This window comes from Durio zibethinus, chromosome 11 (genome assembly GCF_047325235.1).
Source record: "Durio zibethinus cultivar Kanyao isolate XHJ-2024 chromosome 11, ASM4732523v1, whole genome shotgun sequence".
Lineage (NCBI taxonomy): Eukaryota > Viridiplantae > Streptophyta > Magnoliopsida > Malvales > Malvaceae > Durio > Durio zibethinus.
This window is the reverse complement of record NC_143172.1, coordinates 2,996,595-3,017,394: the sequence shown is the minus strand read 5'-3', so window position 1 is coordinate 3,017,394 and position 20,800 is coordinate 2,996,595. Positions and strand designations below refer to the sequence as shown.

General features: G+C 28.9%; 1 protein-coding gene and 1 long non-coding RNA gene across 3 annotated transcripts; both read right to left on the bottom strand.

Annotated features, from left to right (window-relative positions):
- Positions 1–4,825: 4,825 nt before the first annotated feature.
- Positions 4,826–14,817, bottom strand: LOC111291500 (uncharacterized). Of its 2 annotated transcripts, none has more exons than XR_016346672.1 (5): positions 14,433–14,817; positions 13,945–14,083; positions 9,373–9,430; positions 8,334–8,399; positions 4,826–5,459 (listed from the first exon to the last, which is right to left on the bottom strand). It is a non-coding gene; the product is annotated as an uncharacterized LOC111291500 (long non-coding RNA). The 2 variants fall into 2 exon arrangements; XR_016346671.1 differs by having other exon boundaries at positions 13,945–14,069; positions 14,433–14,803.
- Positions 14,818–16,241: 1,424 nt separating this feature from the next.
- LOC111290869 (7-ethoxycoumarin O-deethylase-like) lies at positions 16,242–18,140 on the bottom strand. The gene is made up of 2 exons (XM_022882367.2): positions 17,093–18,140; positions 16,242–17,016 (listed from the first exon to the last, which is right to left on the bottom strand). The coding sequence occupies exons 1-2, from the start codon at positions 18,068–18,070 to the stop codon at positions 16,387–16,389; spliced, it is 1,608 nt and encodes a 535-aa protein (XP_022738102.1). The 5' UTR covers positions 18,071–18,140; the 3' UTR covers positions 16,242–16,386.
- Between the last annotated feature and the right edge of the window lie 2,660 nt (positions 18,141–20,800).

Below are 20,800 nucleotides of genomic sequence, written 5' to 3'. Positions count from 1 at the left end.
TAAAACTCAAATACAATGCAAATATATACATAAGAAAATAGAGATGAGAAATGGCAAGTATACAGGTCATATACTACGATAAATCCTTAATTTTAGGTATGGGTCGGTGAGAATAATTTTATTTAACTTTGATAATTCCTCTAATTTTCAACAAAAATTGTTTCTTTGAAAGAGTCTGTTTTCTACATTGATTCCGGTTAAGATGAAACCATTACTTATGTACTTGAAAGAAAATTTTTTCACACTAACAATAATGAGACGGAGGAGTAATCCATGCCGCTCTACCTCAAAGATAATTCTACTATTAGAGAGCATCCGCATTAGGGGAGAGCCTCAGCAATTATGGAATTTGAACCAGCGTCAATGCTTATTGGTCATCCATGAATGACCTGATGTCAGATAGCATTAATTAGAAACTACAAAAAAAAAAATCTAACCATTAACCAATCGTAATCAAACTGAAATAGTTGAAACATTTAAAGAGCTTATCATAGAAGACCAAAATCCAAATTGCTCACAGACACTCAATCAGTTCCTCGTTCGCAGGGCAAGCTCATCAGGTACAAACAGGGTAACTAAAGGCTTTTTCCTTAGTTTCTTTTCTCGTGCAAAAATTTAATTTTTTGTTCTGTCATCCTATTCATAATATAGCCTCGAATTATAAATCTCTTCATAATTTATCCGATGGATTTCGATCAAGCTCGCTAGATTGGAAAATTACGAAATTTAAATTGACTTACATTGAAAAATTTCCCTGCTAGTGGAAGCCTTTGTGCAAATTTGCCTCTGATATAAATCCAAATGGAAGACGTTGGTATAATTTCTGACATAGTAATCAAAAGTTTCTACATCAGAGGTCTCAAATTTAAAAGTCGCAATGCCCAAACCTTTATTTTGAGCTGTGAAGCCTGATGACTGCATGTCGTGCAAGAAAGTGAGCCTGGTTCATCTTTATAGGGCTCAGGCAACCAGCCCAGTGCTTATGTTATGGGCTAACGAATCCCCCGTCAATCTTTCTTTTTTTTCCATTTTTTTTGGATAATTATCCCGCATCAATATTCCGGTAATATAGTTTAATTTTATTTTTATTAGTGATCATATGGCGGAAATCTGACCAGCTAATGTCATCCGGATCAGGCTCTATCCATTTTCAACATTAAATGAAGAGTACGGTCAGATTAAAAAACAAACATAAAAGAAATTTGTGATCTACATGCCTGCCATGTCAAAGATCTCTTCCACTTTGACTTATCTACTCTCCTTTTTCGGTTTTCTTCAACTCCTCTATCTCTCTCGCCTTGTTATCACCATTAATACGGTAGAAACAAAAACTCAATTCACTTCACTGGAACTTGTCAAATTCAACTGTTTTATGTATAAACGCTATTGGTTTTGGTGCAGATTTTGATTTTTTTTTTTAAAGCGATCAAAACTTCAGAATAAAAAAAAATTATAAATACTAGAATTAAAAAATATATCAGAAAGCTCTAATTTCATCTCCATAAATAATCCATTGACGACGATTTGCTAATTCTTAATCTAAATTGTGATGTTGTTTCTTAAAATAAAAGGAAATAGCAAACGGGTATTTCTTATCATGAGAGGCTTGTCATCTGTCAGTCATAAAAAAGTTCTTGAATGGTAGGATTCTATATATCTATTTTCTTTTCTTTAACAAGCAAATGGAATAGAGGATATTGGAAGCAATAAAGTTTCAATTCGAAGTTGCCTATAATTTTTTTTTCGGATTTCCATCAATCTTAAGGTTTTTTTCAAAAGAAAATAATATATATGAACGTAAAAGAATGCACCATTATGATTCGAGAGCTCATAATTACGGTGCAGAGAGTAGAATTCAGTTGAGAAAGTGGTCGAATTTTTCACCGAAAAGTGGATTTCATAGAGATAAAAGCTTCATAGCACAAAGATTGAAATTGAACAAAAATGGAAAAAGAGTTGTAATAAAAAAAGCATATTATTTGGTAAAAAGAAGACAAAAACAAAAAGTATATTGATTGCAGGTAATGAGAATTTTTAACAGTTAATGAATAACAATAAATTTTATTTGTTTATATTCATTCCACCATCAATAGAACTGTTCACTTAATTTTGAAAAATAAGAGTCAAAATTAATTCATGTGACATAATCAGAACCATCGATTGGATTTTACCTACATGTATAAATGCTTTTACGATTTTTTTTTCTACACCAAACATTTTTAATGGGGTTAATGAGCTATCAATAAAACTTATGGCCTGGGACAGTGACCTCCATTGCATCAATGGGAGGGGGTGTTTTTCTAAGGTCTCCTGAAAATCTCCTGAAAAAAAGAAACATTTTAATTTATAATATTTTCTGTTTAAAAGAAAAAGCTGAAAGAAGATAAAGGACAGAGAAATTTTTTTTGAAAAGTATTCTTTTCTAATATTTGTCAACTATGAGAAAATTTTGATAATTAGAAAGCAATCATTCATTAATTAAAAAAATATGAATAAAATCAATTGTTATAACTTTTAATATCTTTCTTATTATTATTTTTCATATATTATGTACTTTTTTTTTTATACAAATCAAAATATTCACAATGTAATCCTTTAAGTTTTCTCCTTTAGATGTAAACAAACATGAGCAAGCCATATATATATATATATATATATATTGTTCTTACCTTTTGATCTATTACTTTTTTTCATTCAGAAGTTATTTTTATTTTACATTTAACATGATATCAGGTTTGATCCTAACTCATTGTCTTTTTATCGCTATCATCATTTACGCATTTGAATGAACCCTTTTTTTTTTTTGCATTAATATTGCCTTTCCAAAATTTTTTGATGAATTTTTATTTTTTTCACTTTTCGAGTTTTAGTTCTCAATTTTTATTTAATTATTTAACCGTCCAGTTCAAGGAGAGTTCATACATTTATTTTGCAAAATCGTTCTTACCAAGGTTTAACATCCTTTACTCAAAATGAATGGAGCTCATTCTTTACTCATCATTTTCGTAAAGATTCATTAAATCTTGACTTTGTAACTTTTTTCAAATTGACCACTCCAATTAATATTTTGCATATCAAGTTAAAAGAGAGTATTAGAAAGTACTGACTTCTCAAGATTTGCTAAAAACAATTATATATTAGATGATTCTCATAATTAGAGACAAATCAATAATTAATTTTAAAAAATATGTTTAGAATCAATTACATATATTATTTACATAATTTATATAATAATGATTTTATGTACTCTAACTTAATAGTTCCAACTTATATATAAATAGTTGTGAGTTTTAAATGTATTTTGTTCAATCAATAAAAATATTTCAAATAAAATTCGATGTTTATAATATTCAATAAATAGTTTGAATTTATCTATCTCAACGTAATAAAATGAATGTACAACTCGACCATTTTTGATAAAATGGTTGCAATTAAAAGGATAAAATACACATTTGATTTATGTACTATATATTTTTATAAGTTTGTTACTCAATTGTCAATTTCCTTTTTTTAAATATCAAATTCACAAAAAACATAAAATACAAAAATCACTTTTACATTTAATTCTAATTCAAACTTGCACCAACTTGATAAAGGTGGTAAAAATCCTAGCCTCTTACTGCATCTATGTGGGCCATTGCCTTGGTTCTTAAAGACTGGCTAGAAATTCTATCTTACATTTATTTACATTAATAACATGCAGATTGGTTAATCTCATTTTTTTTTTTGGTCATTTTCAATATTGAAGTTTGGAATACCACTATTGAAAATGGAAAAAAAAAAAAGAAGAAAAGATTACCCAATCTGTATGTTATTATTGTTATATTTAGATACGATTTTAATATACAAAGCCAATTCAAAAAACAAAGTAGCCCCTTCAAAAATGGTTTTTTGTGATTAAAAAGTTTAAATTTTAAGATAAAAAATTCAATTCTCAAATCTCAATCAATTTATAAAATGTATTATATTTAATGGTTTAGTTTTCACTAAAAAACTAAAAAATAAATATTTTTATTGTTTTTTTATAATGCATTAAATTATTTGATTTTAGTTTTTATTAAATTATTTCATATATTTTATTGTTTTTAACTTTATGCATTAAATATATATGTTCAAAATTTATTTAAACATTTGTTTGATTATTACAATGTTATAAAATATCATAACTTCGCTTTATTATTGTTTTATACCTTAAATAAATAATATTATGCAAAATATTACTTAAAATCTAAAATAAATAATTAATTAATATAGTTCAAGTTTTGATTATTATTTATCTTTTAGAGCAACTTGTGAAAAATGATTAAGTTAAGGTATATTTTCTGGTTGACATGTTGATTGATCTTTTGTTGACTTTTTCGATTTTTACTACATCACTTAAAAGAATATTTTTCAATGATAAAATTAGGAAAATAAAGTTTCGCAACAAAATATGAAAAGAGTACTTCATAATAATCTTATTCTATAAATTAAAAAGTAATTTGATAAAACTTTATACCCAAATTATTTTCTTTTCATGAAATATCAATCTTTATAATTTTAAATAAAAATCTTCAAGTTTCTTTTATATTTAATAGTTATATTTTTATATTTTAATACTTTAATTTTTTTACGTAGGTTGTTCATAATTACATATATAAAATGTTATATTTCACATATATTAACTTTTGATAAAATAATAACATATTATATACTAAATAAAAAATTTCAAGTCATATTTTATTTTATTTTAGCCTCCTCTTACTTGAAATCCTGGATATACCATTATAATGTTTATATATATATATATATATATATATATTTATTTACATCATCATCATTCAGCATCAACTCCTATTCATAGAGCTCTAAGTTATACAATCTAGGTGCTGTAATAACAATTAGCGGTGTTAATTTCTCCAACACAATCCCAAATTTTTCCGTAGTATCCGGTTTTTCACCATCTGGCATTTTCCACTCGAACATATGCAAGAAAGTAGCCAATATGTACATCAACACCCTCTCCCCCGAGCGAAGCCCTGCGCATGTCCGCCTACCAGACCCAAACGGAATATAATAAAAATTTTTTCCTGAATAATCCAAGTTATTAGCATCCCCAATGAATCTCTCGGGCTGAAACTCAAAAGGATTGCTCCAAAATTGAGGATCGCTATGCATAGCCCAAGCATTCAAAAAAACCTTAGCACCTTTGGGAATAGTATAGCCGCCCACAGTGCAAGTTTAGGTCGGGCAACGGGGTAACACTAGTGGAGCTGATGGATGTAATCTTAATGCTTCCTTACAACTGCTTGCAGATGAGGCAATTTGTAAATGTGGTAATCTTTAACAATGTTGTTAGCGCCAACCACTTCTGTTATTTCTTCCTGCATTTTCTTCATCGCTTCTGGGTGTAGCATCAGCTCCGCCATTGTCCGTTCAAAAGCAGTCGAGGTTGTGTCGGTTTCCCCAATTACAATGACCTGTTAACGAATTGAAAATGACAGAAGGAAAAGATTACTTGGAGTATGGGACACTTTGAATATAGTAGACACTACAAGAAAAGTGACATATATTTACATTCAAAAAATCATTGATAAAATAAAAAATCTATTAGTATAGCACAATAAACCCTATAACGATAGTCACAATAAACTCTACAATGATAGTCACAATATATATTTCAATGAATTTTTAATTGTTAATATATCCCTTGTCAATATAGACCTATATTGATGGTTTTTAAAGTATCAAAATAACTCGTAGAGATATACCTACGGTTTAAAACCATCAATAAATGTATATCTATTGATATATTATCTGTTGTATATTCTATCATTATATTTTTTACCAACAATTAATATCTGTCCATATAGACTTATATGTTTTCATTTTTTTTTTTGTTTATATCGACGGTTAACGCTCATTAGTATAAATTTGTAATTTTTCTTACATATACTAACACTTAAAGCCCATCGGTATAAATTTATATATTTTAATTTTCTTACCTATATCGATGGCTAACGCTCATCAGTACAGAGTTATACGTTTTAATTTTTTTTACCTATACCAACGGTTAATGTCTATCAATATAAACTTGTAATTTTTATACCTATACCGAGCTTAATATCTATCAATATAGATTTGTATTTTTTTTTATTTTTTTACTTATATTGATGGTTAAAGACTATCAGTATAAACTTGTATGTTTTAATTTTCTTACCTATCCCAATGGCTAGAGATTGTTAGTATAGACTTATATGTTTTAATTTTGTTATTATATTTTATTGACAATTGGTGACTATTAGTATCGCTTGAAATATTTCAATGATCAAGTGCATCAGCATAAATGTTAAGACGTTGGTAAAATTTTTTAAACAATTATATTTTTATTTATTAATATTCATTTATTTATAACCATAATATAATATATTTTCATATAGACAAAAAAAAACATAATAAAGTAAAAGACATTTAATAAAATTAAAACTACAAGTAAATTATTTATAATCCACAAATTTAATAAAAGTAAAAAACTAAAGTCATTGTATCAAGTCTGATAAAAAAAATTGATAAAACAAACATCATGACAATATATATAAAAAGTTATATCACATCACCTTAAATAATACAATCATAAGTTTGCACCACCAAACACTTAAAGATATTTTGATCACTTTAAAACTTTAATAGAACTCTAAATAAAATAATCTTAAAAAAACTATAAACCAACAAACAATTGCAAAACCACTTCATAAGAAAAAATATATATACACCTATTACAAGCCCTTTTCAAAACTAAAATATTTTAATTCACACAAAATATCACAAGTCTTGAAAAAGTCACCAAGTGTAGCCACATCATATCACTAAAAAGCTGAATAAACCCGAGTCACTAACAATATTCAATATACTAATCAAGCATCACAAAACACAACAGCCTTATTTCAACAAAATGTATAACATTCAAACAAAACCAAATCCCCCTACAAACATGATGCTCATAGTAGATAAACAACTTCTTAAAATAAATGATCCATCATAAATTTCTACAAAAAAGCGTTTACATAACATAAAAAAATCCAATTAGATAATTCTTGTAAATTATCTTATATATATATATATATATAAGGGAAGAAGGTAATTATCCATTCACATACCAATAGAGATAATTTTATAAACATCTTATTCATTCATATATACAGAAGATAATCATCAATTTATATACCAACAAAAATAATTTTATAAACATCCTATTCATTAATGTAATACATGAATAAACAAGAAAAAACCTAATTTGCATGTGTAATTTCCTCATTTTTTTAGTTTAATTTCAAATAATAACTTAATAAAACCAACCTAATATTGTTTTGGTCAACAAAATTATCATTAAATAAATATTTTTACTACAATATTCAAGTTTATAATTACAAAGTACGCTTACATCATAAGAAAGCTTTTTCAAAGAAAAAAAAAGACAAGAAAGCCTTCTTAATGAAAAAAAACAGGCTTTAAATCATAGTGTAATTTAATGATTATAGTAAAAATGATGGGTAATGTTTCAATAAAATAGTTACATGATTCAAAACCTATATTCAAAATTGATTTTGGCATTTTATCTAATAAACAAGTATTAAGCAAAGTATTTCAACATATATATAATGTGCTGATAGGTTAACCATTTTCATTTTGATTAAGGTGATGACTTAAATTTGAAGAATGATAGGTTTTACGTATAATTTTTGAAGCACTACTAGCATCAAGAACCTAAAAGTAATTCAAAAAAATTTCAATAACGTTCAAGATTCATGAGCAAGATGACAATTTACATATATATAAACTAAAATAGATGTTATATATACCTCTCTATTTACCATGTTATATATCCTTTGAGAAAACCATCACATATGATGTGATCAAATGCATCTTTTTTACACACTCTATATGTGTTGACACATTTAACATTAGGACACTAAATTTTTCCATCTTTAGATGATCTTGCAAAACCAAGTTTAGAAAACTAGTAACTTTTTTTTATGTATTCTTTACTGGCTCTTGACGTGAGATTTATTCACGTTTTATCCATAGAATGTAAGATGATTTGTCATAATAATAAAATTATATTTAAATATTCAAAATGTATCATCATTTAAAAAACTCAAAAATTAAAGCAACCTCGATATTGACAGTACTAATGAAAGTTACCTAAAAATATCAACTTAATTATTAGTAAATAGTTTGTTTTATACATCCATCCAATCAAAATTATCTAAATATCAACTTAATTATTAACAAGTGACGGGAAATAGTTACATTAATATTGATAACTGTTCACAATTCAATGTATTATCTCTTACCAAAAAGATTCCAAAGAAAAGCAAGAAGGAATGATCGTTGAACTCCAAATATTATGTGAATGTAGCCTAAAAAACCAATTTCATAATAATCAATAATAAAATTTAAAAACAAATATAGAAATCAAATGAAAAAATGTAAGGAAAAATGAAAATTAACTTGAGAATAACAATCATTAGATACAAAATCGCAGTTGTGCGAATGATAATATGAAGAAAAATAACAACCTGTAATATAGAAATTAGCAGTCATCTTTTTGCATTGCTTTATTTTTAGGATTTATCTATGTTTTCAATGAAACTCTAATCTTTTGGAAGCATGAACAAGCTGAATGATTGTTTCCTTTTTACCATTGGTACTTATTTTTATTTTTCTTATACCTATATGGTTTTTGGCATACTGTTTCAAGTTTATTGACATTATTTAATATTTTATCTATAAAATATATGTATATATATACATACACATACAAAAATATACTTCAATTACATACATGTATATGCGTATATGCAGATACAAAATTTAAAATTTATAAATATTTAATATCCAAAATTTTCAATTAACTTTTACAAGGAGATAAGCATTTTTTATTGAATTTGAGGCATGTTTGTTGTATTTGATTGGTCTACTTATATTTTGTAAGCCTTCAATCTTGAAAGAAAACTACTCACAATATGAAAAGGAAACATAAAGAATCCTCAATGGCATGAATCCAAAAACAGGGAAAATGATTAATCATAAAATAATACAGATTAGCCTGGAAAGTCTTCAAGTTTTTATTTTTATTAATTATTTTGGGGGCAAACATGAAAAGTCCATCAGGCTTCAGGTGTGCTTTTTGCAACTATACATTGCATGGTAACCACAAATAAGTTGAATTGAATCAATAAAGCACTCAAAATCAAAATATGATTATTTAATTTATATTTTTTTTATAAAAAATGTCACAATTTGAGAATAAATAAAATAATAATATCAAATTAGAATATCAAATTTACTAAATATTAACTCTTAAAAATTACTGCAAACATCTGTACTTACTGCTTACTCCTTGTAATATATATTACATAGCTGCAGAGATTCTCAAAGCCACCAAGTCCTGCCATAAGAAGATGAAGAATCGATTTATTTTATCATTTTTTTTGGATGAAAGTTTGAGCATTGATTTCAGTACTTACATTATGTGGGATTATAGAATTTCAATTGACAAATGAAAAAAAAAATTAGACTATACAATATGGATTCTGAACTTAAGGTATATAGTTGAGTTATTAATACTACTTAATATGTATAAAAAAGTGACATTAACCTGTAAATGATGGTAATATATTAATTAATATGTTATAATGAAGTTTGGAACACGAGAGTATTCAAAGAGCAAATCATGTATGATCAACAACCACTTGAGGCCTATTGTAACAGTTTTGAGACCGTCAGATGTAAATAGGTTTTAAAATCGAGAGAAATAAAAAGGGAGAGTCGCCGTCAATCTTTGTTAGGGTGTGATTGGCTACCCAAAAGTTTATCTTTTTAATAAAATTATAAAAACGGGTTTAAAGTTTATCAAAAAGATAAATTTTGATCTATGAAAAATCAAGTTGGGTCCGAGAGTCGGTTACGTGTGAGGAAGGATTAGCACCCCCACAACGCCCATAAATTGGTACCATTTAATTATGCACTATTTTCGGTGTTGGATAAAAATGGTTTTGACTTAAAATTTAATACTAATTTCCTTTGTTTTAAAAAATAGTTTTGCTAAAATTTTTATTTAGAAATATTGAGAAAATCTTTAAGTTAAAAAATTATCTTAAAATTCTCTAACATCTAGGCAGAATTTAGAATAATTTTTTTCGCTTAAGATTTAACACAACAATCATTAAAATGAAATAACACTCTTTATAGAAAATTATTGGTGACTCTCCAACATCTAGACAGAGTACCAAGAATTATTTTTTTCGGAATTTTATTTTTATTTTATTTTGTAATATCATAATTTTTTTTAAGTATTATTCTTTTTTTATTATAAAATATTTTATCACCAAGTAGTAAATAAAAATTAAAGACAGAATAGTGTAAATAATTATTGATAATAACATGCTAACGTATATATGTCAATGAATGTTATGTAGGATGAGATGCAATTTAAAAGTTGGATTCTTAAGTATAATAAGGCCACCTCGACTCTCCAATATCTAGGCATAACTTAGGTGCGACTATTTATATTTAAGATCCCAATTTACTGTTATACTTTTTATTTATTAATCTTATTATTAATGTGAATTAAGAAATCGTGTGAAAAGACCTAACGAAGTAAAATTTCTTAAATACCCCATCATCTAGGCGACATTTAGGAATAGATTGCTTCAAATGAAATTTTCACACGTGTCTTTAGAATTTTTAAGATGTTTTGAGTAAAGGCTTAAGTAGAGATTTTAAAGATTAAGGTTTCAAGATTTTGAAGATTCGAATTTTAAGGGTTTGGATTTAAGTTTTGAGGGTTTTGGGGTTTGGTTTTAAGTTATGAAAGGTTTAGGGTTTTGATTTTAGAGTTTGAAGATTTTAGGGCTTTGGTTTGAAAATTTGAGGTTTGGGGTTTTGATTTAAGGGTCTGGATTTAAGAGTTTAAGGGTTTGGGATTTCGAATTTTATGGGGTTTTGGATTTTAGGGGTTTCAGATTTTAGGGGTTTGGATTCTAGGGATTTTGGATTTTAAGGGTTTTAGAAACCTAGGATTTTGAAAATTAAGAATTAATGTTTAAGGTTTCGTTTTTAAGAAAATACGAACAACTCTAAAAATTTTCAACATCTAGGTAAATTTTCAAAGCAAGTTCGATTTTAATGATTTTTGAAAATTAATTAAAAATTTCTTATATTTCTTTTTATGAAAATTTATTAATAATAATTTCTCAACATCTAGACGGAATTATTTCTTTAAAAAAATATTTTTTATTCCTTCCAACATTTAAGTAGGGAAAATAATAATTATTATTATTTTTAAGCATTTTTAATATATATTTTTAATTATTACTTGTTTTCAATTTTATTATTATTAAAACAATTAAACATTTATTCTAACAAATTAAAAAAAATATCATGTATCAATATATAAAAAAAAAACTCAAAATAACAAAAATAATAATATAAAAAAAATAATTCAAAAAAAAATTTTTTTTTACTTGAACCGGACCGGTCAACGCTGGTCTGGACCGGTTTGACGGGTTCTACGGTTCAGTCAGTGGTTCGGGTTGACGATCTATGGTTTGATTTGGTTCAAACCGATTGAAATTGGACCGGTCAGCAGCTGTTGAAAAAACGGGTCTACGAGTCAGGTTGCGTGGATCTCGGGTCGGATATGGGTCAACGCGCGAATCTTCCTTGGCCTAAAACGACATCGTTTTGCTCCTTAGTCTTTTATATATAATGAAAAAAAAATTTTTTGTTCATTCTTTTCCTGTTTCAAAAAAAAAGGGAGAGAGAGAGAGAAAGAGAGAGAGAGAGCTCTGGGGGAAAGCTTCGGGCTATCGTCGTCCGATCGTCAGATTGTCGCGTCGACCGCCGCCTGGGTCGCCAGTGGCCAAAAAATTTCAATAATACTCCCAAAAGCGCTCTTCAACGTGCTCTTCCTAGATTTGACGTCCGTTTTACCAAAAACAACCCCGATCAACGTAGATCGGGCTCAAAGTTTCTATTTCCCCTTTTTTCCTTTTTTCTTTTGTTTTGTTTTATTGAAACAAGATTGACTTAATTTTGTTTTTTGCTTTCACAGGTAGCTTTGGCACTGGGTTTCTCCCTACGAGGAGGATTGTGTTTGTCCTTTTTTTGTTTTTGTTTTTCTGTTTGTTTTTTTTTTTTGTGGTTAGCGTAGGTTCTGTTTGGGGTTATTGAAGGAAGAGGTTTGGCGTGGTGTTTGGGGTTGTTGAAAGAAAAAGTTTGGAGGTTTCGAAGATCTGCTCGAAGGTTTTTCGAAAAGGATATGTTCTTTATCTGAGAGTTTTCAAAAATGGGGGTTCGAAAGTTTTTTTTGAAAGAGGGTTCGAGAGAGAGGTTTTTTTGAAGGGGAAGAATCTATGAGATTTTTAAGAACTTCAAATATGGGGATCTGGATGGCTGTGGGGTGGCTGTAGGTGGGCTGAATAGGGGGCTGATCGGGGGTGACAGCGACATCGTACCAACCCTTTGGTTTTTGTCTCATTTTTCTTTTTTTTTATTATTATTATATATTTTTAAATTATTATTATTACTAATATTAAATTAAAATAAAAACAGTAGATCTGGACAAAATCGATGTCTACAAGGCCCATAGGAATTGGATTATGAAGGTTGTTGTTAGGTTTCACTTTTTGTTCTTGTGTTTTGTTTTTGTCATTGTTAAAATTGTTGTTGAGGCCCTTTCTCATGTAAATTGTAATGAACGTTCCTAGCAGAAACATAGTTGTTGGAAACTGAAGTGAAGTTATTAAAAGAAACTTGAATTTAAAAAAAAACAAAACTAGATCTATATATGTAGATTCAATTTCAAAGTTGACTGTCAAATATAAAATATATGTTTCATGAATCAGAATTGTCATCTATTTAATGAAAATTAAATTTTCTGATGCTAAAGTGATGCAAAGTTTGCTAAAACATATGGAAGTAGATAAGCCATTAGGTAATCCTTTAGTTTATAGTTTATGATAAATATGATAACATAGAATTATTAACAGGGTTAGTCGACAGTCATGTGTAGTTTGTTTGTAGAGTACTGAATTCTTAATTTTTATTTAAAATTCAATCTCTAAAACCTCAAATATAAAAAAGAAAACAAATTATTAAGGAGATTTGGAGGGCCAATTGCCCAAGGGAACTGACAATAATATTGATAAAAAGCAGGGCAGTGGAGGTGGGGGATGTCTGATTTTCAATTGGTTTCTTTCTATAAGCACGGTGATCAAATGTGGATGGGCAATGTGTATGCACAGTAGGAAAAGTGTATTGGGAACCACTTATGCTTATTCGTAGAATCTTTTCTGTTCCAAAGAAACATCAATTTAAAAAAACTCATCTTCCCTGTATTGGAGTCTGATGAAAGCTGCTTTGATGCTGAAACCTCTTTGAGATAAGATAATTGTGGTGTTGGAATGCTGAGTCAGAATTTTGAGCATTAGACTTGTCTTATCAATTAATTTTCATATATACAGTCCAAATTAGTGAAATAAACAATAAATAATTCTTTAGAACAGTAGCTATTCTTTTTACTTCGGATATGTTAAACAGATAAGCCATTTTTCAAACAGATATACTAAATCAATGATACCTCATTTTTAAGAGTCTTATCTTATATCTGACCAACTCTAAAAATTTTTTTTTTCGAGTTTTCCTATTGTTAAACATAGTCATTAAGAAAAGTACCAAAAAAAACCATAAATTTGAGCATATCATCATAATACTTTCATTAAATACCAGAAATGAAGAAATGATTGTAAAACTGCATGAAGGTACAAGTCAATAGCTTATCGTTTGTTTACAATTCAATTAATACACACAGCAGTAACAATGGCATCAATATTTTCCTTCCACTTTTCTAGATATTGCTCTCTATCATAAATAAGACATGAAGGCCATCAGGAATCATACCTAGAAAGCACGTTGTTCTACACTAGTTGATGACGAACAATAGCTCACCATGCAACAGATTTGCTTTTCTTTTGCAAAATTAGGACTCTCAGGAAAAAGCATGCCTAGTAGCTTTTTGCCTCCAGCTGCAAAATTTAAACTTCAAAGAAATTCAGAATCATTATTTAGTTTAAAAAACAAAATATTAACAACACCAACCAAAAAACTTAAAAGAAAAATAGGAAAAATGCAGACCCTGCTTGGAAACCTTGAAAACCAAAGAACGGCGTAAAACCTTCTAGTTGAACAACTGATGAGAAACCTTACCACCCCTTTACTAACAAATACTTGGTCCAAAACTAATAAAAGTAAAATATTAACAAAAACTTGGGCAATGGATACTGCAGGTGCATCATCAAAAACAAAAAAAAAGAGTGATGGCAAAGATAATAGATGGGTTGCATAAGTAACACTAATAATAAAAAAATTAAAAAGGGAAAAAAGCAAACCTGACAGTGGAAATGAGATGAAGATGATGGGGAAATTCATACAAAATGCGAAGAATGAGGGGATTCTCGGAGAATGGAAATGGACAACGTCTAGGGAAGGATAAAAGAAGAAAGTGGATACCGCAGGATCGGCTTATGGCAGAAGCAAGTGGACCGCTGCTTTTTTACTTTATTTTTGGGTTTTCACATTTTTTTGTTTCATTTTTTTTACCACCTTCTTTTTCCTATTTTAATATTGCTTTTCTCCATAGTTCTATTTGTTGTTTAAAAACGCATAAATTCATTTTTAGCATCTCTAACCAAACAATAAAGATCTAAAAGAACCCATACAACTTTTATAAAATTTTTATTCAAATTTCTTTCGTTAATTATGTTAAGAAAGGAGAAAGATTCTATTTTTTTTCTTTTTAAAAGAGTGTCTTATTAGTGGAATATGAGGAAATATTATATGAAATTATTGTTTCACGTTAATATATTTATCTTTAACTTGAATCATATGGTGTAATTATATTATTAAAAATCAATTATTTATTATATATCATATGTGATAATTAAATTAAATGATAAATATTTATTTTAATAAATTTATTAATAATTTTAATAATAAATAATATTTAAATTAAAAAAATTTAGTATAATATTTAATTATAAATTTATTAATTAATATATTACTTAAAAATTTTTATTTAGAATTCATTATCATTTAAAATTAATTAAGTTATAAATTTTATTTATTAATAATTATAATTTTAAAGAAATTATAATTTTTTAAAATTTTTATTGGAGGAAAATATTATGAAATAATATTTTTCAAAAAAGAAATTAAGAATTAATATTTTTTAGAGCTTATACTGACGGTTATTATAACCATTAGTATATAAAATACTTATACTGACGAATATTTATATATTGTTAGAAAAAAAAATGATTTATACCGACGGTTATATAAAGTGTTGGTATAAACACTATTTATATTGATAATAACAAAAATCTGTCAATATAAATATTTTTTACTTACATAATTTAATTATCAATATAAGTAAGTATCAGTAAATAATATATTTATACTGACGGATAATTATATATCATTAAAAAAATTTATTTAAATTAATTATTGTATAAAGTATTGATATAAATATGATATATTTTGACGATTTTAAAAAATCTTCAATAAAACTTTTTTTTATTGATATAATTTAATTGTCAATATAATCAAGTGTTAATACCTAAAAAATTTGTTGTAGGGAGTGTTTTTGGTTTTTTCGATGTTAATGAAAATGGAATTACGAGTTGAAACTAGCTAGGGAGAAACTTTACCGCAAGGAGGGCTTTCATTTGTGCTCGTGAAAGTGACTGTCGTTTCGTCATCTTTGAACTCTAAGAGGAAATCCAAGAAATCCTTATTTAATTTCATTTTTGAACCTTGACCTTTGTCCACTTTCTTTTTCATTCTTTGATCGATCACGAAATCGAAATTTGATCTGTCCACTCGGATGCCTTTTTCATATTCCTTTCCAATCCTTGTATTCAAAACGAGCCAGACTCGGGATGAAATCCGAAATATTTGGTTTTCCTCATATAACAAGCAATACATGCAATTTGTTGATGCTATGATCATTGGGGATAGACTTCCTGGGTTGGACAAGGGGTAAATGAAATACGTTTGGATGGGTTATCCTTGTTAATAAATCTCCTTGAGCTGGAGCTATGTATAGCTTCCGTCAAATTTTTTTTTTTTTTTGGTGATTTTTTTTTTCTGCTACGGGTTCAAAGTCCGTTTATTCATTCAATGTATTTGAAAAAAAAAATAAAAATAACAAACCTAGCGGGCTCAATTAGTTTTGGATAATCTACTTTTTAATTCATTATTGTTTGATTGATTATTTGACAAGCTTTATGACCCGATACATAGTACTGTTGCCAAATAATGCTAAAGAGGCAACGAATAACACAGTTATTTGATATAGTGCTCGATATTAGATGATCTTGGTGTTGGAATAACAACTATAGGCTTCATTTTCTTCATGATAATTCCAAATCTGCCGGTCAAGTCTTGTTCTGCACCCTGAGGCAATTTCCAGTCAAAAGCATGCAGCAATGAGGCCAACGTGGAATATAGCATCCTCTCCCCAAGAGAAACTCCTGCACACATTCTCCTTCCGGAGCCAAATGGCATGTACCGGCAATCATTTCCCAAGTAATCAAACTTGTCAGGATCATTCAAGAACCTCTCAGGTTGGAATTCTGTAGAATTGTCCCAAACCTGTGGATCCCTCTGAATAGACCAAATATTTAGGAAGACCCTTGTGCCCTTTGGTACGCTATAGCCACCAACAGTGGTTGATTGGCCCGGACAACGGGGCACAAGGAGGGGCATAGGTGGGTGCAACCGGAAGGTCTCCTTTACTACAGCATCTAGATAGCGCAAATTAGGCAAGTGAACCTCGTCAACGCTGCTGTTTGGACCGACAACATCAGCTATTTCTTTCCTCACCTTTTCCATTACTTCAGGATGTTGCATTAGCTCTGCCATTGTCCACTCCATCATTGTCGATGTAGTATCAGTTCCACCCACCACAATGTCCTAATTAAAAATTATTAGCACCCGAATAAGAAAGCGAATACAAAAAGAATAATGGTGCATGAGGGAACAAGCTTACCATCAGCAGGGCCTTGAGTTGATTCATTGTAATTGATGTTGCGCTATCATTCTTCTCCTTGAGTTCCAAAAGAAGCTGCAAGAAGTCCTTTTGGTCAGTCTTTCCATCATCTTTTTCCATTTTGTTGGCCACGTTTACTCTTGCTTCAATCATAGAGTCGAAAAGTTGATCAAACAAATGAGAGATTTTCTTCATTTCCCTCTCCAGTCCTTGCATGTCAAACCTCGCAAGCACGGGGAAAATATCGGAAATGTTTGGTTTTCCCAATATCACCATTAATTCTGTTATAAGATCTCGAAACTCGCTCCAAATTTGAGCACCTTTCTGATCTCCTCCCTGTTTGCCTCCCCACAGCATGCTCATGACCGAGTTGATTGATGCTAAAAATGCCAATTCACCAAAATCAATTGGCTTGCCAGCATTTTTATACACATCTTTAATGGTTTTTATCACTTGTTCTCTCCTTAGACCATAACAAGCTTTGATGCTAGTATTGTTAAGCATTTCACGTACAAGAACTTTTCTCTTCTTTCTCCAGTCAGGACTACTGTAGGAGTCAAATACAATATCATTGCAGCCAAAGGTACAGATCTTTGCAGCAATGGGAGGATCCCGCTCAGAAAATGTTATGTCGTGGTCACGAACCACTTCTTTTGCTAGCGATGGTGAGCTAATTACCACGCATAGTTTGTTTCCAAGCCAAAGTTTATAGATAGGACCATAGACTCCAGCCAAATCTGTAAACACCAGGTGAAGATTATCAGTTCCAAGAAATGGAAGATATCCCACGATTGGCAAACCACGGGGGCCAGGCGGTAATGGAGCGGTTGGCTTCCTTGACTTCCGAATAGTCCATACGTGCCAGAGTGAAATTGCCAAAATGGCGATCAGAAATGAGAAAGCACCTGGAAAGAATCCATCTTTCTGGTTGCTAGCATTCAATAGCCATGAATACGAGCTGAAAGCTGTTTGCAACATCTTGTTGCTTTGGGAGGAAAAAGAAGTTGCAGGTTGAAACACAGAGGTAACCAGGAAGCGCACAGTCTAATATTGCTAAGTTGTGACCATAATTTATAGTGCTAGAGTATTGGTTACCCCCCCAAAAAATTGAACATTTACCGTATGAAAGATCAACGGTCTAATTAATTTTCGTAAAGATCAAAGCACGCGGCCGTCACTTTGTAAGAATTCCAGTCAAACAAAAGAGCTAACTGTTAGTCAGAGTAGATGGCCATAGCCTAGGTAATCCAAACTTCCTTGGAGGAATACTAGTACTATGATTTACACATCTATGGATCATCCGCTTCGTTGTGGATTAACAATTCTATGCAATAGTGGAGCAATTACCAACATGTTACGCGGTGAAATACCCTACATATGGGCATTATGATAATATTAATATTAAGTACCCTACATACATTATATATAAAAAGTAAAATGATCTCTACAAATATCAAAGTTTCTCTTTTTACTCTTATTTCATTTGCTCCGATAATTCGTTCATTTGTCTTAAGAGGGAGATTCATCTAAGCTTAGGATTTGATGCACTTGCAAATCCTCTTAAGTTTAAGCTTTGGCTCTGTTGCAAAAAATTAATAATGATAAAAACAAAAGAAGAAAATGAAATCGTTAAACAAGTAGTACTAGTATTAATTTGTCATGGTTGGTGAGGAAGCAAACTAGTCAGAGAATAAAAGAAGACAGAATTGTTATTTTGTTCAAGGAATGCCCTTTGAAAAAGAAGAAAGGGGGAATAAAAAATTTTGGGGTTGCTCGTCGTTGTCCCGTGATTCAAGGCGGCTCTGTTGTTTTGGACTCGAGTGGAGTAGTATTTAAATGGTGACAAAAAGTCATTGTCAGATGCAACGGCGCAGCCACATTTAAACCAGAGCCACCCCCTCCCCCAAAACACCCCAAAAGATTTTTAAAACCCTCTAAGTGTATAACGTATATAATTCATAAGAGTTTTTTTTTTTTAATTTAAAAAATGGCCTCCCAAAAAGTAAAAAAATTGTTTTTAGTGGTTACAAATTATTAGAATCGTGAGATTTTATATTTAAATTTTATTATATGTGAATTTGTTTTAATTTTATGTTGAATTTATCTAGTTATATTTTAACTTGTTGATTAATTTATTTGTTTGATTATTTAATTATGTAATACTTAATTATAATTTGTATTTGTATTTGGAATTTCAAAAAAAAAACTTTTGAGATAAAAAAATTCAATTATCAAATTCTAATTATTTTGTAAAAAGTGTTGATATTTATAGTTTAGTTCTCATTAAAAATTTAAAAACTAAATGTATTTGTTAAATATGACCCACATTAAAAAAAGTTAAAAGTATTTAAAAAGTTTAATAAAACAAATAAAAAAATGTGAGATTAATAGAATAGAAAGAAACACATATCTTATTCCCTAAAAGCCTAAACTCAGCATTAAATATTTTTCCTTAAAAGGTTGAACCCAACACCAAGTCACTATAATTATTACAAAAGAAGGTGCATTCTTGTTTTCTTAGAAAGCCAATTATAATGATGGTGCAAAAGGCCATTATAACTTCTTCCATGATAAGAACACTGCATCTTTTATCTTCTAATTTTGAATCATCGATAGTAAGTTACAAATTCTTTTTGATTTTAAATAAAAAAATTATAAATATTTATTGAGAGAAAATTTTAACATCGTTATTTATATTGTGAGAAAATTTGTTAAAATTTTTCAATCTAATGATTTTTTTTTTATGAAAGATCATCAAGCACAATTTTAAATAAAATTATTTGAGTTTCTTCTATTTTAAATAGTTATATATTTTTTATTTCAATATTAAATTTTTTTTGTATCTTTTTTATGATTACATTATGAAATGTCATATTTTATTTAAAATTTTTATAACTTTTGATAAAATAATAATATATTATATATTAAGTGAAAATATTCAAATTATAATTATTATTTAGTTTGATTCTTCTAATTTAAAATTTTGGATCCGCCACAGGAACGATGGAAAATGGCGAAGTACTACATATGGGGCTTCTTCAAGCTCCGACGTTTGCAATGATAGGGAAGGCAGCGCCAACACAAGGGCGTTGCCACACCTGCCAGTAACTGGTCAAAAGTCATCATGGACATTTTGGTTTTCTTTTGTTCCATGGCAACAGTTAGTAATGTCGACCAGGGTTGTACTTATCAGATTTTGAACGTTCCCTTCTATAGAATTTTTTAATGATCAATGGAGATCGGCATTCAAGGTACCTTTTTCCATTGTTTGATTGACGCAAAATTCTCTGAAAAATTTTCAACGAACGGAATAAGATAAAAAGATATTCTATGATTTGGAAATTCAAAAAATTCATCAGCAACTTTATTTGAATTACTTTGAATACTCAGGGATATCATGTTATCCCTTTCCGGGTGGAAAAATATGAATTTTTTTTTTTTTTTGTCTTTATTTCCTTTCAATATGCTTACGCAAAACTTATGGGTCCAAATATTCTTTTTTAATTTTTATCGGTCGGACCCATCCTTGCAAATTTTATGGAATAGTTTAATATGCAGCATCTTGATTTGTCAAACTCATCGTCAAAGTTTATGATATTCACCTATATAATTGTTCTAATATAATGAAAATGATATGAAATTTTGTACATATAAATTATAATTTATTGGATTTATCATGAAAATTTATATGATATCAAGTTATCTACG